The following is a 27,869-nucleotide window of genomic DNA, read 5'->3' as shown; positions in this document are numbered from 1 at the left end:
AGATCTGCCCCTATCCAGCACGCTGGCTGGAGGCAGGTCAGGAGCAGGCCCCAGGCTCTGCCCCCTCCACCCCGCCTGCCCTGCTCCCAGCCACAGGGGGATCAAGCTGCATCTCAGGGTCAGGCTCTATGCGCATGCGTATCCGCCTCCGGCTGCCCCCAACTCCAGCCCGCAGCACATGGCTTCGCTGGACCGTGCTGCGCACGCGCCACCTGACGGAAGACGAGCCGAACGGCCGCTCTGATTCCGCATGCGTGCGGACCGGTCCCTCTCGCCCGCCGTACTTTTGAACAGTTCGCCCGCTCATTCGCACGTTCGGAGTCACGTGACCTGTTAATCGTCTCTGGCAGGGTGCGCGTGGGCCTCAGTCCCAAGATGGCGGCCACCCGCTACCGGCGGTTTCTGAAGCTCTGCGAGGAGTGGCCGGTGGAGGAGACCAAGCGGGGCCGGGACCTGGGCACCTTCCTGCGGCAGCGGGTGGCCCAGGCCTTCCGGGAGGGGGAGAGCACCCAGGTGAGCGCCGCGGGGCGGGAGCGCGGCCGCGCCCCCAGCTGGGCCGGGGGGGCCGGGGCTTGGGCCCGGGGGGGAGACAGCCACGGCCCGCGCCTCACAGCTCCCCCCCGTGCTCACCCCCTGCAGTCCCCCAGCCACCCCCAGCTTATCTCCCCTTCACGTCTGCTCACAACCACTGCCCCACAGCTTCCCTGCCCCCCCCCCCAGCTACTCCCGGACACCTACACCCCGTGTAGCCACCCCCAGCTTATCTCCCCTTCACAACCACAGCTCCCCCGCCGCCCCCCCGGAGCCCCAGCTACTTCCTGACACTTACACCCCCTGCAGCCTCCCCCCGGTTTATCTCCCCTTCACAACCGCTGCCCCACGGCCCTCCCCAGCCACTCCCTGACACCTACACCCCGTGCAGCCCCCCCCAGCTTATCTCCCCTGCCCCTCATAGCCCCGCCCCAGCTACTCCCTGACACCTACACCCCGTGCAGCCCCCCCCAGCTTATCTCCCCTGCCCCTCACAGCCCCGCCCCAGCTACTCCCTGATACCTACACCCCGTGCGCAGCCCCCAGCCACCCCCAGCTTATCTCCCCTTCACGTCTGCTCACAACCACTGCCCCACAGTTCCCCTGCCCCCCCCCGGACCCTCAGCCCCCCCAGCGCCCAGTCACCCCCTTATACCTGTACCCCATACACGCCCCTTCAGCCACCTCTTCTCTTACATCTCTGCCTGCAGTCACTTCTCCCCTCGCAGCCCCCCCCCCAGCGCCCCCGCCACCTCCATCATCCCCTTACACTTGTACCCCATACACACCCCTTCAACCACCTCTTCCCTTACATCTCTGCCTGCAGTCACTGCCTCCCTCCTGCCCCTCACAGCCCCCACCCCGCGATCCTCCCCAGGCCCTTTACACCTACATCCATCCCCAACACATCCCTTCAGCCACCTGTTTTTTTTTTTTACAATGCTATTTCTACTACCCATTTAATAGCTACTGTAGCTATCATAACTGAAATACTGGCAGGGTCATTTTAGGTCTGGATACAAAGTGTGCTTAGTCTGGAGACCAAGTATGGTGATACTGAGGGTATGTCTGCACTACAAAATTAGGTCGAATTTATAGAAGTCGTTTTTTTAGAAATCGGTTTTATATATTCGAGTGTGTGTGTCCCCACAGAAAATGCTCTAAGTGCATTAACTCGGCGGAGTGCTTCCACAGTACTGAGGCTAGAGTCGACTTCCGGAGTGTTGCACTGTGGGTAGCTATCCCACAGTTCCTGCAGTCTCCGCTGCCCATTGGAATTCTGGGTTGAGATCCCAACGCCTGATGGGGCTAAAACATTGTCGCGGGTGGTTCTGGGTACATAGGGACACCGTTCCCTCCCTCCCTCCGTGAAAGCAAGGGCAGACAATCGTTTCGCGCCTTTTTTCCTGAGTTACCTGTGCAGACGCCATACCACGGCAAGCATGGAGCCCCCTCAGCTCACTGTCACCGTATGTCTCCTGGATGCCGGCAGACGCGGTACTGCATTGCTACACAGCAGCAGCAACCCATTGCCTTGTGGCAGCAGACGGTGCAATAGGACTGGTAGCCGTCATTGTCATGTCTGAGGTGCTCCTGATCACCTCTGTGAGGTCGATCAGGAGCACCTGGGCAGACATGGGCACAGGGACTAAATTTGGAGTGACTTGATCAGGTCATTCTCTTTAGTCCTGCAGTCAGTCCCATTGAACCATCTTATAGTGAGCAGGCAGGTGATACGGATTGCTAGCAGTCCTATTGCATCATCTTCTGCCGGGCAGGCAAGAGATGAGGATGGCTAGCAGTCCTATTGTACCATCTTCTGCCGAGCAGCCATGAGATGTGGATGGCATGCAGTCCTTCTGCACCATCTGCTGCCAGCCAAAGATGTAAAAGATAGATGGAGTGTATCAAAACAAGAAATAGACCAGATTTGTTTTGGACTCATTCCTCTAGGTCACACTGCAGTCACTCACAGAGAAGGTGCAGTGAGGTAAATCTAGCCATGTATCAATCAGAGGCCAGACTAACCTCCTTGTTCCAATAAGAACAATAACTTAGGTGCACCATTTCTTATTGGAACCCTCCGTGAAGTCCTGCCTGAAATACTCCTTGATGTAAAGCCACCCCCTTTGTTGATTTTAACTCCCTGTAAGCCAACCCTGTAAGCCATGTCGTCAGTCGCCCCTCCCTGCGTCAGAGCAACGGCAAACAATCATGCATCTGAGTTGAGAGTGCTGTCCAGAGCAGTCACAATGGAGCACTCTGGGATAGCTCCCGGAGGCCAATACCGTCGAATTGTGTCCACAGTACCACAAATTCAACCCGGCAAGGCCGACTTAAGCGCTAATCCACTTGTCAGGGGTGGAGTAAGGAAATCGATTTTAAGAGCCCTTTAAGTCGAAATAAAGGGCTTCATCGTGTGGACGGTGCAGGTTTACATCGATTTAACGCTGCTAAATTCGACTTAAAGTCCTAGTGTAGACCAGGGCTTAGTGTTGACAGTTCACTATCTCTTTTTCCTGCCTCCAACACCAGCCATTACCTGATGCTGTGGAGAAAGAACAATCACTTCTTAATTCTCCCAATTTGCTTAGTATATTATGCAGGTTTTTCTGTCTGCTATTTTTATGAAGTTATGCAGATAAGACCCCTACCCTCTAATTATAAAACACATTTATTTTCTCAGCCAGAGATAACGTCGAAAGTGCACATGATACAACTGTAATGGTCTTCTTTGTAGCTCTGAATACAATGAAAAAGTACTTAAATAACAGTAATGACTCTTAGAAGGGCTGTAGAATGTTTTGTATGAATGTATTAGGTGAATAACAAAGTATAACAACGGTCCTCTCCTAGTTCAGTTGCTCCTCTACCTTGAGAAAGGACATGAAGTCCCGGGATCTGCTGTTTCTCAAGTGAGTGCCCTGATCACTGAAGTAAGGTATATTTTGCTCTTCATCTCTTATTAATTGGGCCAAAGCAAGAGGTAACTATAAGAAGCCTTCCTTAGTTCAGTGGTTATGGCACTGAGCTGTGGTGTTGGAGGCCCTGGTTCAATTCCCACCTCTTCCTGCCATGAAGGGATTTGTTACCTAGGCTGTTTGTTTTTTTAATGAAGTGGGCACAGGAGGAAAAAAAATAAAAATGTATCACTCTTGTCCCGGACCCCTGTCCAGGCTGTGGGAGATCCAGTCCCCCCTCTGCCAGAGGCTTGAACGTGGATCTCCCACATCCCAGGGACTGCCCCCCACCTGGTGGGTGGTTCTTAATTCAAGCCCCCTTTCTTTCTCAGGAAGACAATGGCTCCTGTGAATGAGAGGGGATTTAAACAAGGACCCCCCACCTCGGTCACCTGGGAGAGAGGAGAACCCTCTTCAAACCCCTTCTAAGGGGCAGAGAGAGGACTCAAACCGGGATCACCTGCATTCTGGGCGAGAGTCCTAGCCATGGGACTATAGTGTGATGATTCTAGCTTTTTAGTTGGCCCAATGAATAGTTAATTAAAGTGGAACTGCCTCAATTGGCAAGACTGAGGGAAGCTCCCTGTTCAGACCCCAGCTCCTCCTCAGGCAGAGGGGGGAATCGAACTAGGGTTGCTAGCATCCCAGTAGCAGACCCTGACCACCATGCTAGAGAGGGCTGCTCATGTTTGGGCCCAGTTAATAGTGAATTAAAGTGGAACAGCTTCAGTAGGAAAGACTGAGGGTGCTCCCTGTTCAGAGCCCTTCTTCTCATCAGGTAGAGAGGGAAATTGAACCAAGATTTCCTATGGTACAGGCTGTGTGTGATGCTCTTAAGGTCCCTGAATTATGTGGGGTGGGGCTATAGCATGTACTGAGCACACTTTATTCCCTGCTCAGCTCTGCATCAGTGCTGTTCATACCTCCAACTAAAACGCGGCTGGAGTGCTCCAGGTCAGAGGAAAGGGGAGGCTCTCATCACCCATGACCCCCAAATTGTACCTCAGCTGTCATGCTAGCGCTCTGTGTGGCATACCAGTTCTCAAACCAGTCTGGCTCTGCATTTGCAGCTTAGAGCACTTTAAAATTAAGCACAAGTCCTTTGCCAGGAGGAGAGGAAAGCTGTATCTCAAGAACCCCTTGACCATGACCCCAAATTTTCACCACCCATGGTACCCAAAGCCTGCTATTAGCATAGTTTACCTTTAAACAGAAATGTTACTGCAGCCTCTGTGCCTTCTTGCGCCTGTTGGCATTCCTTTTCTTGCTCACAGCCGCACCCCTTTGCAGAAGCACTGTGGAAGTCTAATAATGCTCAGCTTCTTGGGTTTGGGACTGTGTGTTTGTCAGATCACGGGAAGGCTGGTGAGATATGGCCTATGTGAACACTGCTGATTTTCCCTGCTAGCTTTGTACCAAACAAGTGATTTGAGCCCAGCCCAATAACAAGAGTGGACTATCAGCTGTGGTGAGTCAGTAACCTAACTGCATGCTGTTATTTATAAGCCTACTCCCGTTACCTACCATGTGAGCAGTTTTCAGGGCAAGGAGGTGAAACATTTAGCCTTAGTCACATATCCGAGATGATCTGACAGGCTAGGAGGTAGCTATGTCTCTGCTTGTTGATGGCTTTACAAATTTATGACCATTACTTTGAATTCATGGCATGGACAGACCTGACCTAACCAGAGGGTTAATGAGGAACCAAGCACCATGCGTGCATGAGACTTTGGCCCAGCAGTTAACATCAAAAATATGTTTTATAATTAGGCACCAGGGGTCTTCTTATCTGCCTAATGTCATAGACAGACAGACTATTCGCAGATCAGTCCATTCTGTAAATAATGACAAGATGGCATGTTACTACAGACTTTTGCTTTAACCAAAGGCAAAAAAGGGTGGGAAAATGCCTAAAATCTATCACTTAGAGCTAAATAGTTCCCAAGCGTTCCATAACAGTACTCTTTCTGAGTACATTGTGCATTATTTAGAAGTTTTCTGCCAATTTTGAGCAAAATTAGACTATGCTTTTTCAAGTTATGGCCCTTTTTGTGATTTTATAATTTTTTCAGATTGGATGACCAATAATGTTTAAACACAATGTGATATAGAAAAATGGCACCACCTACATTCACCCAGGTGATGACCACCAGATATGTACATACCCTTTGATAGCAATGAAATTTTTCTAACAGACAGATTACCCTAACTCATTAATAAGACACCTTTTAAAATCTGGCTGGTAGGCTATTTGAGTGAAGGAGCCTTTATTGCACATTACAGTAATGGCAGATGGGCATGAGGAGAAAACTGTCCAGCTCTATTTCTTTACCATTGAATATTTTGTTCACATTTGATCCAGCAAATCCTTATGAGCAGAGTTTTATCATTTTTACTAGAGGGTTGCATGTATAGGCCCAGCAGGAGGAGCGAGAACACAGTTTTTATCCTTGAACCTCTAGCAATTTTACAGGATACTGCCACTTCTGTTCCATTGTTAAGGTGCTCCTCTTCTCATTTTGCATGTGGCCTGTTACTTACAAGGAGAAGCATTTATTGCAGAGTTTCATAATGTTTCTGTTCCTTTTCAGATTGCTGACCCTGCAAACTGTGACCAAACGTATGAAAGTTTAGTCAGAATCCACACCAATTTCTATAAAAACAAGGTGAGCTCTTCAGGCCAAGGACCACGTGTTTTGTACAGCACACTGGGGCCACAAATCGGATAGGGGTTTTTGGGTGCTCCTCTAATAAACGTGCTGTCCGGCACCTTCGCTGTGAAAAACAAAGCTGAACTCATTTTGAGCAGCACAAGCCTTTGAAAAGTTCAGTCATTTCAGAGCAGCTCCCACCTTGTCTAAACTGATTTGTGTTTGAGCTTTGCTGGAGATGAGCCTAAAGGCCACAGGGTGGCACTATGACTCTTGCCACTGCTAGTATTTCAACAGGAATGTTGTGCTTAGGATTTAGCAGATGGATAAGGGTAAGCAAAGCACTGGCTTGGGGAGGGAGCAGAGAAAGAGTTCGGTTGAGTCAGTAAATTCTTGTTTTGTTTTGTTTTGTTTGGGAAGTATCCACGCCTAAAAGATACGAGCTTCACTGGAGTCACAGTGGAAGAATGCAAGCTGATCCTAGCAACAGGTAACGAGGCCAATGAGGTTCTGTTTGATTAGTCTGTGATTACTCTTCCCCCACTCAGGCTTACAGGAGTAGCTTGCACTGCTGTTACCTGGTCCAAGTGATAAACAGAATTTCACTCCTCAGGGCCCTTGGTGTGGCACTTCTTGAAAGCAATACCATTAAAGAAAAAAAATACAACACTTATGATTTCAGTTCTCTATATCACCTAGTTTTGGGGAGTCCCTGTGGTTAGTATTGTTAAGTGAAAAGTACTACTACTGTGCCCATGGCTAGAAAACCTCAGGGGACCTCCATACAACTATGGAGAAGTAACAGGGAAAATAAGCATGTTGGTCAGATGTTTATCAACCCCTGGGTTTGCTGCACTGATATGGTCTGTTCAGGTCATACTTAAGGTTCAGGAGCAGGGCTGCGGGGAAGAAACTTACTCTATGCCTGCCACACCATATGTATTAAAAGTGCAAAAAATTCAACAAGTTTGTTTCAGTAGTTCTCAGCTGTCTTCTCAAAGGTTTAATTTTGCTCTTTACATCTTCCCTAATAGCAGCAAGCCTTTTAGAGAAAAACGAGTGCTGCTATGCACAGCTACACTCGGCCAGTGTATTTATCAGGTGCAGTTGCAGTTTTGCTCTGCTCCGGTTCCTGACTGTTTGTTGTTGGGCAGGGCAAGGATTGCCCCTGTGTTTGTTTGGATGAGAAAATGAACATGCCTCCAGGCACTGAAATACAAACTCATTAGATTGAAGTTTGGAGAAGTCAGTTGAACAGAAATCTCATCCGCTTTTCTGCCTTCCCCCAATTGCAGACAGCGGGAAACAGATGGAGGAAATGAGAAAAGGTAAATGGAAAAAACTGCGAGAGAAGTTCTCTGCCAAGAATGCTGAAGAGGACTCAAAGTTATAACCTCTCTCCCCAGCCCCCCCCTCTGTACATATTCCTAAAGCACTGTATATTGCCATGATGAATAAAGCCAATCATTCCTCTTAGCAATAGCATTCAGAACTATGCCTGAGGGCTCTCCGTTTTGTTGTTCTAAAATCTGGGACTGAACGAGTATACTGATTGTGTGGGACAGTGTGTTTAGATGGAAAATGAGACACTGAGATGAGAGAGTCAGGGGCAGGGCAGATGTGCCTGTTAGGATGATTATAATCTTAATATAACACAGCCACTAAAGTCTTGTTATGGTGGTCCTCTTCGGACTAGGTATTCACAAATTCTTGTGTGCGCGCGTGCTACTGCATGTGTCATTCTCTTGCACATCCTGTGGTTTAAGAATGGATGTTACTTCTCAGTGTCATTGATCCAAGTTCAAAATCTGATCACTCCATCTATTGAGGCCTATTTGCAATCTTCCTTAAAAGCTACTGCATGCTTCAGTAGCAGCATCAGTGTCTGTGCCTGGGAGCCAGAGGACTGCTCCGTGTTGGTGCAGTGGGAAGAACTAGTGGCCTCCTGCTGTTTTCCCCTGGCATGAACTGAAACCTGCAGCAGGATCTAGTCTAAAACTTCAGCAGACGAGCTGTGGTGTTTATGGTAGTTCTGCAATAAGAGATCTTTGTATGTCTGTTGCACTCATCACCATCTTCTGAACTGAGTTTCCTCTGGGATGGGGACCTGTATTCACACAGCACCCTGCCTCATCAGGATCGAGGCCTCTGGATGCTATTATAAATATTATTAATTCATAACAGAGTGTTGAGAAGAGGTTCTTTGACCTCATTTCAGCTTTTACTATGACTTGATTTTGTGTTAACTTAGTTAAGGCAATTTACATATTAGTTAAGTAACAACAAAATAAAAAGTTTGTAAAACATTACATCAGAGATGAAAATAAACACAGAATACCTCTTCACAGTGAACTGCTGTAAACCTGCCGTTTCCCACTACTGCGCAAATAAAGTCTGTCCGCGGAAGATAAAAGACTATGTCATACTAGCAACAGCTTTGCTGTTACTCCTCAGATGCATTGTACTATCAATACATCTCGTTGAGTTTACTGCGCCTCAGCGATAGATGGGATTCTTAAAATGGAGGAAAATCAGCGTTGTGAGGTACAGTGAACAAGATGTCTGGCTTGCAAAGTTCCACATCTACCACGGACTTTCCACTGACTACTTGGAATAAGTTAAATATTGCAACTCTGATTGCTAGTAACAATATTAATGCTATCGCCTCTGGAAGGGGGTAGCCACCAAAATGTAGTGCATGGAGATGAAGAAAGATAATTCATGTTACAGAACAAAAAGTTATTGCAATGAGGAACCAAAGTCCAAAATAATTTACCTTCCTTTGAGGGCATTGGGATAAATTGCGGGTCCAGGTACAGTGGGGAAATCTGGTAAGTTAGTTGTTCCTGGCGTTTGCTGGGCAAAATGTTTGCAGAGATGTAATAGAAAAGGAAAAGGCTGGCGTTGAAACCTTACAGCCGTAACCTAGGCTTTTGTCCAGCTTCTGAAGATGTGATCGATGCGCAGACGCCAGTGAAAACATCCTTGTTAGCCGATAACATGGATTTAGTTGGTTGGCAAAGCTGATGCTTTGTGTGTGCCTCAGTGATTCATGGTGTTCTGGGCATCCACAAAACCGATGCGCTGTCTGCGCTTCCTTTGCTCTGTCATCTAGAGTTAAAATAAGAACACAATGTAGTCAGGAACACTGTTCTTGTTCCTTTTCCCCCTTTAGCCACACTAAGAGGCCCATCCCTTAGGCTGGGGTCAAACATACACCTTCCAGGGATGCTGCTAAGCAGGTGGCAAAGAAAGCCCTACCCTGGACTGCATCCTGGGGTATGGAACAGCCTCCATATGAGGAGAGATTAAAAAGACTAGGATGTTCATCTCAGAAAAGAGACGACTAAGGGGGAATATGATTGAGGTCTATAAAATCATGAATGATGTGGAGAAAGTATATAAGGAAGTGTTATTTAACCTTTCACATAACACAAGAACCAGGGGTCACCCACTGAAATTAACAGGCAGCAGGTTTAAAACAATTTCTTCACACAATCCACACTCAACCTGTGGAATTCATTTCCAGGGGATGTTGTGAAGGCCAAAGGTATGACTGGGTTCAGACATAATTAGCTAAGTTCATGGAGGATAGGTCCATCGAAACGCCATGCTTTGGGTGCCCCTAAATCTCTGACTCCTAGAAGCTGGGGCTGGATCGCTCAAAATTGCCCTGTTCTGTTCAGTCCATCTGAAGTATCTGGGACAGGATACTGGGCTAGATGGAGCCAGTAGGGCTGTTCTTATGGGGATAATATGATGAGAGACCAAGGCAAGAGAGTTGTGCTTTAAGGTGTAGTTTTCCTGACAGAGGGGGAGTCTAGCTGTGTCCTCATGCAGCTGGTGAGGAATTTAGCTATTAAGGGAAACTCCTGGGCCAAGTGCCCCTGACTCAGTGAGTTGCTAAAACCGTTTTTTCCCCCTTCCCTAGCTGTGCAGATTATGGAAGTCTGCCTGAGGCTGAATCCATTGATTCTGACCATCTTTGGATGCTACCCTAGCCAGAATATGACCCTAGAAATGTGTTTCAGTCACTCTGGATCCTGCTCGACTGCTTGGGATTTGTGCTCTGCCATTAAGCCATCCCCATTCTGAAGCATCCCTGTTTAAACTAGAATACCTGCTCTTTCAGCTCATTCAGCTGTGAAGTGAGGTGAGACACCAGCTTCATAGTGGAGTTGAGCTTGTCTTGAAGACTCCGGATCTCGTTCTGTTCCCCTTCCCCTTCATTGCTGACCAACGACATGGCTCGCATCCGAGGGAACCAGTCCAGGTTCATGTTCTGAATGATGAGAACTTCAGGTTGGTGGGGGCGGGGGAGCCTGATGTGAGCATACATGCTAATTCACAAGAACTGGGTAACTGGCCCTATAAACCCTGTCTGTGCTAAGGGCTCCCCAGTACCTTTAAGGGTTCTCATTAATAGCCCATTAATTTTCCCAGTTTCTTTTTGTAGACTTCCAGGCACAAAGCAATCCCGTAAGTTCGACTGTAGGACGTTCAAAGGTTTTCCTATACCTTCCCCCCCCAACCTTTGTCACTGCCTTGAGTTCACGATAACTAGGTTGCTCCCGGTTCTGCTTTTCATTAAGTCCTGGCTTCTCTGAATATCTGGTAGCTGAATATAAAATACCCAACAGATGATGCCTGGTTAGCTGGGCCCAACTTGGAAATAACCATACAAGGAAGAAGTGAGAGGCTTTTACAAAATTTTAAAAAATAATAATTCCAAGTGTTCCTTTGAAAACAAAACAAGTTGTTGTTTAAAAACAAATAAAATTATTTCCTTGGGGGAGACACGTTCTTACTGTGTGTGACACCCTGTCTTAGGCAACACTCACCTTAATCATTTGTGCCACATAACTCTCGGGCCCTGTGTAGTCAGTCTTATTCTTTACTCGCACCAGCACGATGAAGTACAAATAGTTCCACATGTTGTGCTCATATTTAATGTGCTCCTCGAAGGACACAGTCTTATTATCAAACTTGTCCCTTTCGAGACCTGGGAGAGGCAGTGGAGAAAAAAGGAATTGAAAAAAAACCCACCAAAAACAAGCGTACAAGGAAGAACAGATAATTGCGGCCTATCCCAGGTGTGAATTTCAAAGGGCGCTTTTAATAATTAGGCGGTGTTTAACGTACAATAAGCATCCCAACTTATATTAGACAAATTACCTAGCTGTGTATTTAGAACACGTCTGTTTAAAGTGCTACTAAATACATTTCCTGTATACCAAATCTAAACTTCTAGCATAAAAACCACACAGTGGATCTCTCTTAAAAGTGATCTGCAAAGAAGGAAGAATTGGGTTGGTGTTGTGCTTGTTTTTTTATTATTTACATTTTGATTCCCCCTCCCCCCAAAATAAGGGGAATGCTTGCTTCCTTTTTTTGTTTTGCTTTTTGATACACAAATGTGGAGAAGGTTTTTTTTTCCCCTTCATGCTTTTTCTTAGTAATATCAGGCAAGTCAATTATGTTTTCTCCCTCTCCCCTTTTTTTGGGAGGATTTCTTGGATTACTCAGATGAGGACTGAGAGCTTTCTCAGCTCAGAAGTTAAGGGTTTGGAGAAGTGACAAACCCTTCACAAAGAACACATTAGAGTGTTTTAGTTAATGCTTATTTAACCAAAAGCAACAGTTTGAATTACAAAAATAATTTCCTCTCTCAACTAATGAGGTTCATTTCATTTCTTTTATCTAAGCTGCTAGTTCTTCAGTGATCCAAGGAGTCTTCTAGGATAAACCATACCCGAATTTCTAACACAAATGTGAAAAAATAAATCAAGTCTTCTTTACACATAATAAAGAAGCATAAAAAGGACAACTCCCATTTTTCCCCTCTTCACACTCTTAAAATAAACAGCTGCTACTGGAATACACAAGGGCTCAGTCCTGTGAGGATTTTGGCTGGGGTGTGCATGCGTTCATGTGATGTTCTTTGCCCTGGCACTCACCACATATGAAACATGTGGTCTTAAGAATTTCTTCCTTCTTTTGCTTCTCACTCCTCAGATCAGCAAAGGTGTCTATGATGACACCAAAGATAAGGTTGAGGACAATGATGATGACAATGAAGAAGAAGAGGAGGTCGTAGATAACCCGAGCAGGGAACAAGGACTCCTGCAAAGGACAGAAGGAAAATAGCCATAAACAAAACATGGTACTTCTCCCTTCCAGCCCTTTGCTCTAATAGTCATTAGATCATGCTGCTTCCTTACAATGGCCGGAGAAATGGCTTAAGGCCAAGGTAGGTGGAGGTTAATTGAGGAGCTAAGATCTAAATTCCACGTCATGAAAGAAATTTGGAGTATTGATGATGGGAATGGTGGCATGGAAAGAGGCATAAGCATAGAGGATGGAAGAGATAATTGCGTAAGGTGTGTAATGAAGGAAAGATGAGAAATTAGTTAGAGGGGTAAGTCAGCGTATAAATGGAGAGATGAGTGGGGCGGGGGATAGGTCTGGCAGTGTCAGAAGCATATACAGGGATGAGGGAGGGAGACATACATATAGCCGTGAACGTGACAGGTCTCTGCAGAAGAAAAGGGAATTGGCCCAGAGTGCCGTGTTAACTCACATCCTTGGATGGCTTCCTGAGAATGTCACCCACGCCCCCTCCGTTCCTCAGGCCGTGATTCAGGACAGTGACAATGCACATGAGCAGCGTGTCGCAGGCACGCTCTGAGTTATCATCATCATCTGGAACACAAGCATAAACCAGTCAGGAGAGAGCAGATAAAGAGATCAGCCCACTGGAGGGAGCCAAGCAGAACAGAGAAGCCTTAGGTCACTGGCTCTGGAGTCTCTCTAACGGCTTTTCTTTCCTCCTTTTACTTTTATCTCCTGGAAGCAGGTGGTCACGGTATATACCAGAGCCAGCAGCAGAACGTGCCCAGAGAAAATCTGACTGGCTAACAATGTCCCAGCAACTGTGTTTTGCACACTAGTTAGCTGGAGGGGTCTCTCCTTGGAGAATATTTTGCTGCAACACGAGGAGATGGTTATTCCCTCTTCGTCCAGCGGAAGAGAGCTAGAACTTGGCAAGCATCTTGATGCTATGATATTAACTTGAAACTTGGAAGGGTCGAGCAGAACCAGCCTGTCCGCTCTGATGACTCAAGCTCCCTCTGAAATCCCTACTTTCCCATGCTGCTCCATGCAACCCTTGTTAGGCTGGGGCCACCCTCACTCTGAAGGGACATGGCTTACCTACTTGTTAGGTAGTGGGCTGCTTCTAAGTGACTCCGTTAAAGGGGCTGGATTTTGCCCGGCTGACTGCCAAATGAGAGGGGACCACCTCGCCCTATGTCCTGATTTCCACTGCCTGTGTATTAATTCAGTGGGATTCCTATCTAGGAGCACAGGCTGGGAAGCTGGGAAGTCTCTCTCCTCTATCTTAAATGCTTCTACCAGGGTAAGAGATTTACCTCTCAGCACATCAGGCACTGCAGAGCAGCTAATTTTGTCACCACTGCACGACTCCATAAAAGCCTCCATGTTCCTTTGCATCCCCAAAGGGCCGTCTGGAAGCACAAGAGACTGTGTCATCGCCAGAGTACCACTTATTTTTCCTCTTATTGGGGCCCCTCCTTCACTGCCCCCTAGCTGCAGCTTGAAAGGCTATTTGGGAAAGGTTCTTTTGGGTTCCTTCTCCTCATCGTTCACCGTTCCCACTGATCCCCCCCAAACTTCAGTCGTAGAGCTTCCATCACCGACACACTGTCAGCGCTGAGCCCCGCTGGCAACGAGAACAGGACTGTCTAGCTGCACATTCTGAGCCCAGACTTCCACTGGGCCTGTGAATGGATGTCCTGGGGTCTTTTCAGCCCTGCTCAGTTTTCAAACGCAGGGGCCTTTAGAGGACAGCTACAGTCCTGAAACTTCCATTGCACCTGCCCAGAACCAGTACCACATTCCCTTTTACCCCCAAACTCCTGGTTCCTCTGCCCAGAGATTGCAGTGCTGGGTCCCTGAAGTCTCTGGGAGCTGCTGTATTCTCTACCACCCAGAAGCTCAGCGGGACCAGGATTTTGACCCTTAACACACTACGTCTCACATCTCCTTTGCGAAAGAGGTGTTATTTCCCCCATTTTACAGATGGGGAAACTGAGGGACAGCATGGGTAGTGACTTGTGTGCAAGGTCCCGCAGGGAGTCAATGGCAGAATCTGGAAGAGAACCCAGCGCTACCTATCCCTTGCTCTGCCCACTGCACCACAACCCACACTTGCTGCGTGGCAAGGCAAGGTGGAGAGACCTTTGGACTTGTTGTCAGGCAGCCGATCCACCTCCATGATGAAGTCGTCTTTCAGGAAGAGGAAACCCACAATGGAGAAGAGGTAGACGAGGATGAGAGCCAGGAGGGCGGTCAGCAGGATGGAGCGTCCGTTCCGTGTCACGCTTTTGATGACGTTGAACAAGGTCTCCTCACGGTAGATCAAGTCAAAGAGCTGAAATGGACAAAGCGTGCCCATGTGGAGTTTAATTAGCCAGGGCAGACATGCAGCAGCGGGCTTTTTGTGATAACATCTGGCCTTTCTATAGCACCTTGTAGCCTAGGATCTCAGAGTACTCAACAAATGCTAACTAAATTTCACAGGGGGCATTCAGTACCATCCCCATTTTACTGGTGAGTAGACTGAGAACAAAGAGGTAAAAACCTAACCCCTCCTGAAATCAGTGGGAGTTGTGTTCCTAAATACCTTTGAGGATCTGGGCAGAAGTGACTTGTACACAACAGTCGGTCCAGAAATAGAACCCAGGAGTCCCGACTTGCAATCCCTTGCTCTAACCAGTAGATCACATTGCCTCCTAGCTGACCCAGATCAAAGGTAGATGATAGAAAGAGACGCAGATACAATACGTACACGCAAAAAGCAGAAAGGCTGACCCACACAAATAACACTGGACAGGAATCTTTCAGTTCCCCACTGGGCATGGCTGTGCTACGTACATTTCCCTAACAACTGCGTTTACCGTACCAAGATGCTGTAGAAGAGTTCATGTACAAAGAGCCCCAGAATGCTGGTCACAATGTAGGCCACATGGTAGAGAAACTCCATATCCATGATCATGGCTTTGTAGCCCCGGATAAATGTCCCACGGTTGCCCACAAAGCTCACCACGAACACAATCTTGTTGGTCAGCTAGGGAACAATCACAAGGAAGCAGGGTGGGTGAGAGCTGTATATTAATACAGTTTGCCTTTGTGAACTCAATATACAATGACGGTCGAGCGTGAATGCTCTCCAAGTTACAGCGCTGTAAATCCACTGACTTCAATGAGCGCAGGATTCAGCCCAGATACCTACAGGTACATTTCCAGTGGCCACTGATTTTCATTGCTGGGAGCCCGACTCGACACAGATTGAGCCTGGGTTTAGGGGCGCCGCTCTAACCTTCCCCAGGTAACTTACATTGAGAGCTCCCAGGATGTTCAGCGTGAGCCCAATCCCTAAATAATAGATCGATCGCAGGATCAATGCCACGAGGAGCGGTCTGACGCCGTAGCGCCGGGTAAACAGGGCCATGATGGAGAAGCAGATCAGAAGCCAGAAGAGCAGGGAGATCAATGGGGAATCCAACACTCCTGGGAAGAAAAGGGACACCATAGTTAAAGGGCATGGAAATCAAACACAACTGGTCACACTTGATCTGTGTCAATCCATAGCAAACATCTGAGAGGAATTATCCCTCAAAACTAAAGAGCCAGTCATCGAAAGAAAAAGAAAAGAAAATCCCTGGATACAACGAGTAACACAAAATAAGATGGTCCTTAATATCCATTACATGTATTATTTTATTATTAACACATTAAATGCTTTTCTAGCACCTTTCATCTGAGATCTCAGAGCTCTTTAAAAACACCAATAAACGAAGCTTCATAATGTAAGAGGTATCTCATTATTATCCCCATTTTATAAACTGGGAGACAAGCACAGGGAGAAGTGAGTTTCTCAAGGACGCAGAACAAGTTAGTGGCAGAGTCAAGAATAGAATCCAGGAGTCCTGGCTCTCAGTCCCCTGCTCTCAATCTTAGACCACACTCCCTTCCTCTCAGGGTATGTCCACGCTGCGGCAGTGAGTCTCAGGGCTTGGGTCTACAGACGCGTGCTACGGGGCTACACACAGCAGTGTAGATGTCGTGGCTCAGACAGGATGCAGGCTCTGCGGCTCACCCCCTACCCGGGCTTCGGAGCCTGAATGTTGTTTTTAATGCCATAGCATGAGCCCAAGTCTGTAGACCCAGGCTCCGAGACTCAGCCGCAGGCTTTAAAACGCAGCGAACTTTAGAGGGTGAAGAGGAAATTGGTTTTAGGAAATAGAGGAAGATACTGAGTAGCTTTGGCAGGGAATGGGGCTGGTGAGATTGTATCTGCCAAGGGGTCAGTGTGTGTCAGTTCTCTCTTTGGACGAGGACACCCTTTCCCTTGGTTTCTAAGAACAGAAGTGGATGGAGCGCTTACCCATAGAGGTGGCTTCGACGTAGGGGTAGAAGAAAGCAATGATGATGTTGATGAAGACAGCCAGGTTGAAGGAAATGCTTCCCCAGAGAGTCATTCTGCGGGAGAACCAGTACATCAGTGGCATGCCTAGGAAGAGGAAGGTAGGAGGTGACACACTGCGCAGTAAATCTCAGCTGATCATGTGCGACTTGGATATGGATTGTAACTTCTCCCAGAGACTTAACATGCTCAGTTCAACACATGCTCTGGGGAACTGACCTCCCATTTCCTCCACCCAATAGCAAAAGTCCCCAGCACTGGGCTGAAATGGGACGGTGAATTCAGAATGTTACTGCTCACATTTCGTGGCTCTTCAGACCTTTGACCCACTCTGGTACTTGAAACTCAGCTCCAGCGTTACACCCCTCTCGTCTCTCTCTCATTACTTCCTACATTCTGGCTATTTGTGTGTTTCAAAAAACGGTGCCTCTGCTCTCTTGGCATTACTTCTCTATCCCGTAGGAGTCCCCGACAGCCTGCACTGCCAGCCATTTCCTATCCCAACTCGAAACTTGCTTCCTGTCTCATTGCTAACAGAATTCTGTTCTGGTTTTGCAAGTGTTTTCACTGCTACTATAATAAATCTTCGCTGCTTACTGGCATTTATATGTTATCTCCTCATGATTCATGAATAAAAGCAACCTGATAAGTGCGAGGCCAACCTTTAAAATGGATAAGCACCCAAGTGTTTGGATGCTGATCTGAACCGTATCCAAACTCTCAAGTTTACAAAACTGAGCTGGAAACCTCACAAGAGACCAGTCGCCTTCTATTTAAATGCTCTCTGGAAGGGAGATTTCCAGCGGGAGGCTTCCTGAAGGCAACTTCTCTAATGGTTCCACACTGAACTGTTTCAACCCTCAAGGATTCAAGTGTTGAACGAAGGCATGGTTCAGTTCTGATTTGTTCAAGCTGATTCATCCACCCCTGGTTTGGATATTTGTGCAGGGTGTGTCTGTCTTTCATACCTAGGCATCCATTTATCCATGCATCTATGTAGGCATGTTTGATGTGCCAGTCCTCATAGTATGTATCGCAATACAAATCACCAAAAGGCCTAGCATCTGTCTGAAAGGGCCCTCCCTTGTTACGTCACTTTCTTCAGTGGGATCGTTCTTGACAGTCTCCATGAGCTGCAGCCTCCGTTACCAAGGAAAGCCTTGTGTGATGACATAGGTCTTACAGCCCGCCATGTGACAATGCTTGGCCATATCCTGACCCCCAGAGGTAGGGACTTTCACAGCTGCGTGCTCTGCCTCTGTACCCTCAGCTCCATCAGCCACAGCGTCCCCACTCATCACAGTTGTCTCAGTGGGTCGCAGGGAGTGAGAGGGTTTCTCAGAGAGCTAGGTCTAAGTCCATTCAAGGATTTCAGGATTAGGACCAAGACATGGATCTGGAAGCCGAGAGGGAGCCAAGTATCGAGTACCCTGACAACTGTTAAACAATAGCAGCAGCTTTGGCCAGTGCGTTGGAGTTCATCTGATCCCAAATGCCCATTCAGCCACTTAATAAGAAGGCAAGATGTTTGCCGCTTCGTATCCCCTTCTTCCTTGTGAATCGGCGCAGGGAATTGCCAGCTCTACACTCCCTGTCTCCTTTAAGCCCATATTTTCAAAACTGGTGCCTGCCTTCGGGTGTCCAGCCTGAGACACCCAGAGCCCAATTTTCAGAGATGCTGAGCACCCACTGCGCCAACTGCCTTGAATTGCCTCTATGGGTATTTAACACCTCTGCACATCAGGGCTGGGTATCAGGCTTGGCACCCTAAAACAGAGGTACCCAAGCTTAGCGGCTACTTCTGAAAACAAGCTGTCATTACATCCCTTGGCAGGGGAGTTACTTCCCTCTCTCTTCTCCACTCTGTATCGTTTTCTCTGCTTTATGTTGTTTGCTGAATATATTACAATACCCTATTTGGTTTGGGCCACGTAGGAACTCCACTAATGAATCTCCCCCTGGTTTTGCATCTAGAAGCACGTAGCCTAGAGGGGGCCTGCATTTTTTATTTGCTTCCAGTTGCCACATTCAAAGTCAACAAGGGATCGGGAAGCTACAAATGAGGAAAGTCTGAGGGACATATTGTCAATGGAAGAGTTCAGGGCACTGCACGCAACCAGGGGCATGGGATGCTGGGGGAGCTTTTTTGCAAGCCACCGTCTGGTGCTCATGGTTGTTTTAGAGCATTGCCGTTCTCAGGGGAGCTCCAGTTTGCCCTTACTGCGCAGTTTCTTCTGCCATTCCATCTCGTTGTGGAGGAAGGACGACTGGTCGAAGAAGTCGCTGACTTTGCTGCCCTGCTCGTCTTGTTCCGTGGTGGTGAACAGCCGGTACTTGGTCTCCCTGGTGACGAATTCGCAGATGCTGGGCACGGGGAAGATGATCTGCTCCATGCTCCGGTCCAGGCGCACAATCTGAAAAGAGCAGGCAAAGAAACTGGGGTGCTCTTAGTGCCCCATCTGCACCACACTTATTTGCTCTGCCACGTAACCAGGAACCAGCCCCACACCAGCTCAGGGAAGGATCTATAAACTGCAACTCATTCTAAGCCACGCCCACAGCTCGATCCAGCACACACGTCCCTGACCAGCACAAGGCTCCTGCGGTGGGAATCCTTGCTAGCACTGAGGACACGTGCTGCTGGAGACACAACAAACAAGAAGGGCAGTAGGAAAAAGATATCTGGGCACCGCTAAATTGCTCTACCTTTAAGTGCTAGCCTGTATCTCTGGGGCACGACAACGATGAGACTTGTCTATGAACTGCAGACACAGGGAGGTTTAGCCCCATGACCTAAATTAGCCAGTCATTAGTCCATGAAAGGGAAATCTACCAGGACAACAACAAGTCCTACCTCAATCTGGGAGGTGTGCTTCTCGTAATACGCCAGCGGGTCTTCTTCCTCCTCCTGGATGGGAGCCGTTGATTTCAGCATCTGAGTCAGCTGCTTATTTTTTAAGCGGAGCTGGAGTAGAGGGGAGAATAAGGCAGGTGTCTTCAGCTGGCAAAGGCAGGAGGGATTCTGTTCTAACTGGGCATTAACAATGGTTCCTCACCATTTACCCAAAGCAAATCAAGGAACGCTTTATAAAGGGCCCCAGCGGCTCTCCCCAGCCTCCCAGGGACAGCAATTCAACTCACTACTATAATTACCTCCCAAATGGGCTAATCGCCAAATTGCAAATCAATGCCCATAACGCCCGAGGGAAATCACATTACAGCTGAGTAGCATTTGGGAGAGGAGACCAGGCCACACAAAGCAGGAAAATGACAGCAAAAGGATCAACCCTCCTACCTCTAGGAGGAGGGGCAAGGTGGGAACTGACACCACCAGGGAAGCTTAACCCCCATCAGCACTAATAGGAGCAGACCTTCTCCATGGCAACACGGGAACATATACCCTGAAGAACAGAACCGGCCACCCATGAGCTCTACAGAGCTCTCCTTTCATATTACCCCAGGGAGCTGGGTGATCATTGCAGAACGTGTAGTTGTGGCTAAAACCCCACGCAAACCCCCCGGGAGGTGTGAATTTTGTATCTCCACGGGAATCTCTAAAAAGATCAAGGCTTAAATGATGGAAAGCAGAGCAGCTAAGAAACCTCTGCTTAACCAGGCCTGGGGAAGTTTCTTAGCAACCCACTGCCACTGGGGAGATCCTGCATTCACTCCATGGATCTCTCATACCATAGAGGAGATGCCCTCCACCTCCTCCTCCTGGATTCGCTTCACCGGTTTCAGCAGATGCTGCAGTTGCTTGTTGTGCCGAGACAGCTGCAAAGAGAGAGAGGGACAGTGAGGAAGGAACAGGAGCATGAGACAGACGTGGCAGGGCAGAATGTACTGTGAACATGTGACGATCCTTTGCTAGATGTGTAAAAGCCATGGAAGGATGAGGCATACACGTGCCAAGTCCTGATCCAGCTAGAGCCAATGAAATATTTTGCCGTTGACTTCTCTTGGATCAGGATTTAGCCCTTAGATATATGAAGAAAGAACAGCATCTGCAGTGACACTAGCTAGCATAAAACAAGGGATGTCAATCCCCATTCTTCAGGGAATAAGCTGGCCACCATACTGGGTCAGGAAGGATTGCAGCCCTTTTGTAATGTACGATTGCCCAGTTGGTGTGGAGGAGGTTCTGCCTTCTGCTAACGCACCGAGGCTCGGTCACTGCTAGAGAGGAACCATTGCTCTGTCCGAGGACAGCACTGCTCATATGCCTAGGGCAACAGGACTTGTTGGGACATAAGCAGAATAGTGGATCATGGGGCCCAAATTTACCATTGGCACAAGTGGGTGAAACTTGATTGAAGTCCATGGTGCGGGGAAAGCTTATATGAGCAGTGACGTTAACCTGTGATGGGCCAGCACGGACGGATCTAGCTCTGAAAGAAAGGAACCCTCCAAGGTGTCAGGGACCAAGCAAAGGTGTGGGTCAGGACTCAGAGCCCAGTTTCTTTTCCGAGGCCACCAGCAAGTCTTCTGCTTATGGATCCAGACTGGAACTTGACGGGTATCCCAGCAGAGCTGGGTCTTCCTAGGTTTGACTTGAGAAAGTATTTAAATAAAAAGGGGGGGGACCTGGAAAGACTATCCCATGCTAACCAGTGAACAAAGGCCACCATACCACGGGATGGAGGAGCTGGGGGAAGCCAGTCTTAGAAAGGAGAGGCTTCGGCAGACGGGCACCTATGGTAGAAAAACAGCCAAAGAGATGGTACCTGTAAGGCCAAGATATAGATGTTGTGCCCGACTTCCCGGGGGGAAATCTCAGAGTTCTCGCACTCTTCCTCCTGGAGATAGGCTTTTTTAATTACGTCAACCTGTAAAGGCAACCATGGGAGCAAGTCAGCGGTGCACTTCGCCAGCCAGAAACGTGGCTAAAGTTTTGCACTGCCCTGGGGACGTTTTGAAGCGATAATAGTTTGTTTCTCTTCCCTGTCCCATTTGTTTTTCCCCGTAATCAAGGAAGGCTCCATGAACCACCACCAAAGAGGTGTGTGCGTGTAACTAGCGTCAGTTGTGGGAGTGGAGGTGTGATGCAGACAACTATCCACTGAGGAAGGAGGGATTAGTGGTAGAGACTTGGGAGACCTGGGTTCAGTTCCCTGCTCTGCCACAGACGCCCTGTGTGACCTTGGGCAAGTCACTTAATCGTGCCGTGCCTCAGTTTCCCAACCTGTACAATGGAGATAACAACAGTGCCCTACCTCACCCGGGGGGGGTGAGGGGGCTGGGAGGATAAATATACTAAAGATTGTGAGGTGCTCAGGCAGTATGGTAATGGAGGCCAGATAAACTACCTTTGTTAGACAGTACTGCAGTGAGACCAGCTGCACCTCGATTCCACACACAACCACATGGCACAACCTCGCAGCCCTGACCCGAGGAAGTCAAGAGCAAGGGTGAGAAGGATGGGGAGGGAGAGCCACCTTGGCTCAAAGGCTCCCTGGAATTTTAGGTCTGTCCCAATGATTCAGACCTCTGTCCCTTCCCTTCCCCCACGTCTCTAACATGCAAAGTCCTGCATGTCTCCCAAAGGCAGTTATGCCCAGGCCAAGAGCATCCCTCCCTGCTTGCCCACACTTACCAGTTCCTGAGGCCGAAGGCTGATGAGGATCCGCTCGGCATTCTCACTGTCGTGTCTGCTCTCCATCAGGGCCAGCAGGAGTTTGGAGGCATTGTCCTGGTGAAGAGACACCCACTTAGGTAAGCCAGTGTGTCACAGGCACCCTCTACCTCTGCCTGAGGCCCGTAAACATGCCACGCCATGCAGAAACACGGCCACCCATCCATAGCTCCCCTGCACTAGAGACCAAGCCACACGCCCACCCACTCTAGAGACGCACGTTATGGAGCCCACCAAGTCACGCTCTGCTACAGAGCCCACCTGCTCACACATGCGGGAGAGGGACTTCCCCACCCATGCTCAGTACCCCACGCTTTTCAGAGACCACCTCCCCACACCACAGAAACCATACAAACAACGCTGCCAACACCACACCCATCCAGGATGTCCAGTGCTACATACATTAAAGGTCCATAGACACACTACGGAGTCCTACAGACACACTAGACTCAGATTCCAAGGCCAGAAGGAACCACTGTGGTCATCTAGTCTGACCTCCTGTATGACACTGGCCAGAGACCTTCCACTACATAAACCCTCTTCAGTACCTGCTCCCCCCACCCGCCCCCACACACGCACGAGACATCCCATCCTCACACCCCCTTCCAAGCTGCCCCACTGACCTTCAGCTGGAGGACAAGGTCCATTCTGTACTTGCAGAGGGGGCTGATCTCATTCAGGATCAGGGCCGTGATGATGTCAATGCCATTAGATTCGTGCGTCACAATGCAGCTCTGGGGAGTGACACACACAGGGTTTGTCCCACAGATTCTTTTCTGCCCTCTTGACCTCAGCTTTCCCCTCTGATGTCTCAGGCTCCCCACACACTCAAAGGGGCTCAGGCTTAGGGGATGAAATGCCAGAGGCCCTAGGCCCCATCTAGATGACCAGATCAGCTGCATTTGACCAACATGCTCCCAGCACAGTGGCCTAACTAAGTTATAAACACAGCAAAACTGCGGTATACATGGCTAAAAACTATCCAGACATAAAGCCTATAGCGGGTTTCAACCATGTTATTTGACCTTGTCCGTACTGGCCAGCCATCGTTACAGCCTTGTTTGGCACAAGCCATGTTCACTCCCTGTTGCCTTGATGATGGCAATGGGATCTTTTTCTTAGATGCAGATAGCCAGGGTGAAAAATCGGGACGGGGTGGGGGGGTAACAGGCATCTGTATCAGAGAAAGCCCCGAATATCGGGATTGTCCCTATGAAATCCGGACATCCGGTCCCCTAATGCATACAGAAGGAATGATCAAGGACAGGAAGTTATTACATGCCTGGGGCAGGTCCAAGGGTGAAAGCCTCTAACACACGTTCCTTAAGAGCGAATGAAACACTAACCACCACATGCCCGTGAGAGCGACATCGACCCATTTCCAAGCATTGTTTGTGGGTACAGAGTTCCCACCTGTGCAGGAACGAGTCACATGACTACCCGGCTACGAATCCCCATCGGCCAATCACATCGCTCCTTCGTCTAAGCCCAAAGTTACAGGTGAGAGAGACGCAGGATTGTCCCCTGCAGCCCATTCTTCACTGCTCTGCCCTGCCTAGTCTGAAACGACTCAAGCAACCGGGCTCCCATGCCTTCCCCCTGGGGTGGCTACTGCCAGGAGGTTTCTCCTGAGAGTCAGCCTAAATGGTGCTTTCCTAATTCCATTGCATTGCTTCTAGTTGCGACTCTGAACAATTCCTTCCCTCCTGGGATATCATGGACAGCAACCAAGTTAGCCCAGCAGCACGCATTACTGATTGTAACCTCCGCCCACACGTCCATCCCCCCAGCGTTCATTGCTCTTCTCTGAACGGTCCCAATTCTGTACCCGCTGACACCCCAAAATCAGGGAGGCTGAATCAGCCTCAGCAGAACCGTGGCCCTATTTGCCCCCAGCCTTCTGGAAAGGATGGAGCAGGGCTCCCTCAGCAGTGTCCTGAGAGCTGCCTGGGGAACACCAGGCCATTGGTACAAAATCCCAGGCATCCTGGGAACAAGCGAGATCTAGAGCAATGTGCAAAGGTCTCTAGCAGAGGATCTAGCCAGCCCCTCACTCCTTGCCCTCATAGCCAACCGTGCTGTCTCTCCGTGGTGCTGGGTGTTTGGATTACCTGGTTCTCATGGCATGGTCCCTGGCAATACTCCGTCAAGGTCTCCAGGGTTTGGGTGATAAGGGCCACGTTGCATTCATTGATGTAGAGGCCCAGCAGGCCCAGCCCCCCCGTGGTGCTGCCACACATGATGTCCAGGAACTGCAGCGTCTCACACACCAGGTTGTAGTTGGTCTTATTGTTCTGGCACCGGAGGAAGTTCTGCAGAACAAACCACCAGGCTAAAACCTCCAAGAGGGCCTGCAACTCAGCAGCCCCAGTCTCTGCAGCCCCCCTTCACGCCCTTCCTGGTCCTCTCTTCCCCAGGGAAGCCGACGAGGTGCAGGTCAGGGCAGAATTTGGTACTGTGCCCCCTACAGTAATGTTTGGCAGTGGGAGTGATCAGAGCTTTAAAGAGGGCCCTGAACATGTCTAGCCCATGCCATTTAACTATATATACAGACCGTGACTAGGACTTATGACAATAACAACACACAAAGCTTATCTAGCGCTTTTCTTCTGTAGATTGCAAAGCATTTACAAAGCAGGTGAGAATCATGGGGAAACTGAGGCACAGGGAGGGGAAGAGGCTTGTCCAAAGTCACCCAGCAGGCCAGTTGCAAAGCCAGGAATAGCACCCAGGTCTCCTGAGTCCCACTGCTCTACCCAGTGAGACAAACGGCCCCCCATCACCCCTGCTTACAAACCTGGAGATCCCGGTTGTGGTTTTCACACAGCAACTGCAGGAACCGAAGAATAGGCTCCATGATCAAGATCGACATTCCCATCTCATTGTTCTGGCTTCGCTCCCCAGTGTCGTGGCCCTTTCGAAACCCAATGGCCATGGGGTGCCGAGATGGGGCGTGGGACAGCATGAAGGTTCCTCGTCCTAAAGGGAAATCCAATCTCTATTACTGTCATACCCAGGAACTCTGGTTGCCTACCCAGAGAGAATGTACTCAAGGGGGACAAACACATCCCCTGATGGCTACTTGGATGGGGCCAGCTTGTATGCATCTTTAAGTTGGCTATCTAGAGAGCCTGCCTCTGGCTAGATCAGGACCCTACTGCTAGGCACTGTAACCCTGCCCTAGGGTTAGCGTTCCTATGGGTAGAATACTTGGAGCCAGGGTTAGGATCACACAGGTAGATATGGTCCCCGCCCCACAGAGCTGACAACTGTACCCTCCCTTCCCATTTACCCTTAGTGCCAGGGTCAGGGGTGTCTTTGTCCTCCTGGGGCTTGTTCCCAATGTCAGTCATGTTCACCGACACTATGGACTTGGTCTCCTGCTGCGCCTTCTTCATGCGTTCATGCAACACTTTAAAGAACTTCTCACACTTCTTGTCGCTCGTCATCAGGTTATAAAACGATTTCTGGGCAGAGAGGGAGGGGTGGAGGAAGCAAGACAAGAAGTAAAAATGTCCACATTACGATTCGAAGTTTCCCCAGCTGCCTCTGGGATTTGTCTCTCCCACTAAGTCTGATACGGTGCCTGGAGTTTCAAAAGAGCTGGATAGTTTCACGACCAATAGTATCTGCAGTTATACAGCTATGGTTAGGGTGACCACTTCTCATGCTTCAGGGCACAAGCTGGTCAAGCACAGGGGTCAGGAAGAAAGTCCTGCCCCTGCCTGTAGCTTTGCACGCTATAAAAGAGTTTTCATTATTTTCTACAACATCAAAGTACTGGGCATTGAAGGAAGCAGGATACCGGACTGAACAGACCAGTGATCTGGTTGCGTAAACCCAGAACTACACTACTTTCTCTTTTCTCATCACTCAGATGTGAATCAGGGTCGCTGACCAAGTCAAATCTCAAGGGCAGGGCCATGCACATGCAACCCCCCTAATCAAGTCCCAGAAAATAACAGTCCTTTTGGCGTACAGGGAATGGATAATTCACCTCCCCTTTCTTCCCTCTCTCATCCCACCCTCTACTACACGCTGAGCTTTAACTATCAAGGAAATCCAAAGGTAGAACCTGAAAAACACAAGCTGTAGCCAATTCAGCATCTTGGACCCTAGACTCATCGTGGGTGGTCTCACTAGTTTGCATCCACGTTTCCTGAACAAAGGGTTCGAAAGAGCAAAGGAATATAACCCACCACTAGACTCAGAGCTGCAGCACCCTGTTATTTTAGAACTACCCAGCAGAGGGCGCTGACTACACTAGAGTCATAGGAAACTTGCATCTTTAGGTTCTCAGGAGCTTTAGGCTGGAAACGTTAATCGCCAGCGATTTCTGGTGGGCCGAGGAACACAGCGTGAGCAGCCGGTCTGGTGGGATTTTATTACATCTGCCTTGGCCGGAACCACTAAGCGCAGGGATGGGCGAATATCGTATAGAGACACTTTTTTCAAACTCTCAAATGCAGCATTCGCTCCAGTGAGAGTTTCAGACAAAGGTTTGCATTCACACAAACCGAATCCTCTCTCCTAAGTCCTCCACGTCTGGTGCACACGCTGGGAATGCAGCACTACCCCCAGACCTGTATCTCCGTGTTGCCGCCGTCCAGCAGCCGGATGGCTAAGAGGATGCTCTCCTGGAAAATCTTCTCGTTTTTGGTGTTCATGATAAGGTCCGACACCAGCTTGGTGGCCCCTTCTCTGTCCAGCCGGCACTGGATGGCAGCAATGACTGACCAGTCCTGGTCTTGGCCTACGCATGGAAGAACACGAGAGGTAAAAACTGGAGCGAGGGGCAACATTGGGGAGGCGCAGTAGTGAATTCTACAGCCAAGCTAAGGAGCAGAGGGTGGACTTTGGGTCGAGGCACTGAGCTGCCAGATTCCCTGTGTGACCCTGGAAAAGTTCCTCAGTCGCTCCGTGCCTCAGTTTCCCCATCTGCTCACAGGGGAGAGTTATGAGTCATTAACATTTGCAAAGCCCTTTCGTACTACGGCCACAGGGTCCTACGACTCCCTAGAATGGATCAGTGGAATGACGAGACTGAAAACTCCAGTTCCAGAGAACCCGCGTCTATTTCCCTGTGTATGGAATTGCAGGCAAAACCCTACTTCTGGTAAGGGCTGACCTCAGGGAAGCGAGGCTGATTCACACCAGCTGAAGATGTGGTCCCCTATCCTAAGGGCTTGAAATGCAGAAGCCCGAAGCCCAAGGCGTGTGGGTGAGCCTCAGAAGAGACAGGGAAGAAAGCTGGCGCGGAGGGGAGACAAAGGACACCAAGTTGCTCACCACCCCCAGTCGTGTCGACGATCTCCCCTTTGGAGCTCGACTTCTTGTTCTGCAGGTAGTTACTCACAAGCATTTTCCTCAGCGTGTTGCCCTGACGTGAGAAATAAACACCATGGGTCTGCGCTCAAGTGGCGGATGCCCGACAGCTCACAGACCAATCCCCTGCCTTAGGGGCAGTGAGATAAAGCTCCCCGGGTAGGGACAAATCTCCCAACCCCCCACCAGCTGCATAAGGTCCTGCATGTGCCACATAAAAGGCCAGGGCGTGGGTGAAAGCCAAGTGTCTGCAAAACCCAGAG

The 27,869-nt window shown here is 49.1% G+C and overlaps 2 protein-coding genes across 7 annotated transcripts in view; one reads left to right on the top strand and one right to left on the bottom strand.

The window, feature by feature from the left end:
* Positions 1 to 318: 318 nt before the first annotated feature.
* Positions 319 to 7,618, top strand: LOC102938920 (ubiquinol-cytochrome-c reductase complex assembly factor 2). The gene is made up of 4 exons (XM_037884745.2): positions 319 to 513; positions 6,083 to 6,157; positions 6,563 to 6,632; positions 7,438 to 7,618. The coding sequence occupies exons 1-4, from the start codon at positions 376 to 378 to the stop codon at positions 7,533 to 7,535; spliced, it is 381 nt and encodes a 126-aa protein (XP_037740673.1). The 5' UTR covers positions 319 to 375; the 3' UTR covers positions 7,536 to 7,618.
* Positions 7,619 to 8,328: 710 nt separating this feature from the next.
* Positions 8,329 to 27,869, bottom strand: part of ITPR3 (inositol 1,4,5-trisphosphate receptor type 3) — a 94,268-nt gene continuing 74,727 nt past the window's right edge. For 5 of the 6 annotated variants that reach the window (XM_043533420.1, XM_043533419.1, XM_043533418.1 and 2 more), the window contains 21 exons: positions 27,571 to 27,661; positions 26,865 to 27,034; positions 25,574 to 25,748; positions 25,079 to 25,260; positions 24,393 to 24,593; positions 22,905 to 23,015; positions 22,243 to 22,338; positions 21,374 to 21,475; positions 20,337 to 20,423; positions 19,504 to 19,614; positions 18,871 to 19,063; positions 16,611 to 16,736; positions 15,561 to 15,733; positions 15,126 to 15,290; positions 14,402 to 14,594; positions 13,570 to 13,668; positions 12,723 to 12,844; positions 12,100 to 12,265; positions 10,984 to 11,144; positions 10,263 to 10,424; positions 8,329 to 9,253 (listed from right to left, as the gene is read on the bottom strand). In XM_043533420.1, the coding sequence (XP_043389355.1) occupies positions 9,185 to 9,253; positions 10,263 to 10,424; positions 10,984 to 11,144; positions 12,100 to 12,265; positions 12,723 to 12,844; positions 13,570 to 13,668; positions 14,402 to 14,594; positions 15,126 to 15,290; positions 15,561 to 15,733; positions 16,611 to 16,736; positions 18,871 to 19,063; positions 19,504 to 19,614; positions 20,337 to 20,423; positions 21,374 to 21,475; positions 22,243 to 22,338; positions 22,905 to 23,015; positions 24,393 to 24,593; positions 25,079 to 25,260; positions 25,574 to 25,748; positions 26,865 to 27,034; positions 27,571 to 27,661 (2,955 nt within the window). In that variant the 3' untranslated portion in view covers positions 8,329 to 9,184. The remainder of the gene's footprint in view (positions 9,254 to 10,262; positions 10,425 to 10,983; positions 11,145 to 12,099; positions 12,266 to 12,722; positions 12,845 to 13,569; positions 13,669 to 14,401; positions 14,595 to 15,125; positions 15,291 to 15,560; positions 15,734 to 16,610; positions 16,737 to 18,870; positions 19,064 to 19,503; positions 19,615 to 20,336; positions 20,424 to 21,373; positions 21,476 to 22,242; positions 22,339 to 22,904; positions 23,016 to 24,392; positions 24,594 to 25,078; positions 25,261 to 25,573; positions 25,749 to 26,864; positions 27,035 to 27,570; positions 27,662 to 27,869) is intronic. The other variant, XM_037884744.2, reaches the window with a different exon arrangement.

The sequence above is a fragment of the Chelonia mydas genome, chromosome 21 (assembly GCF_015237465.2).
Source record: "Chelonia mydas isolate rCheMyd1 chromosome 21, rCheMyd1.pri.v2, whole genome shotgun sequence".
NCBI classification, from domain to species: Eukaryota; Metazoa; Chordata; order Testudines; family Cheloniidae; genus Chelonia; species Chelonia mydas.
Note: the sequence above shows the minus strand (reverse complement) of the source record. Positions and strands in the feature narration are given on the sequence as shown.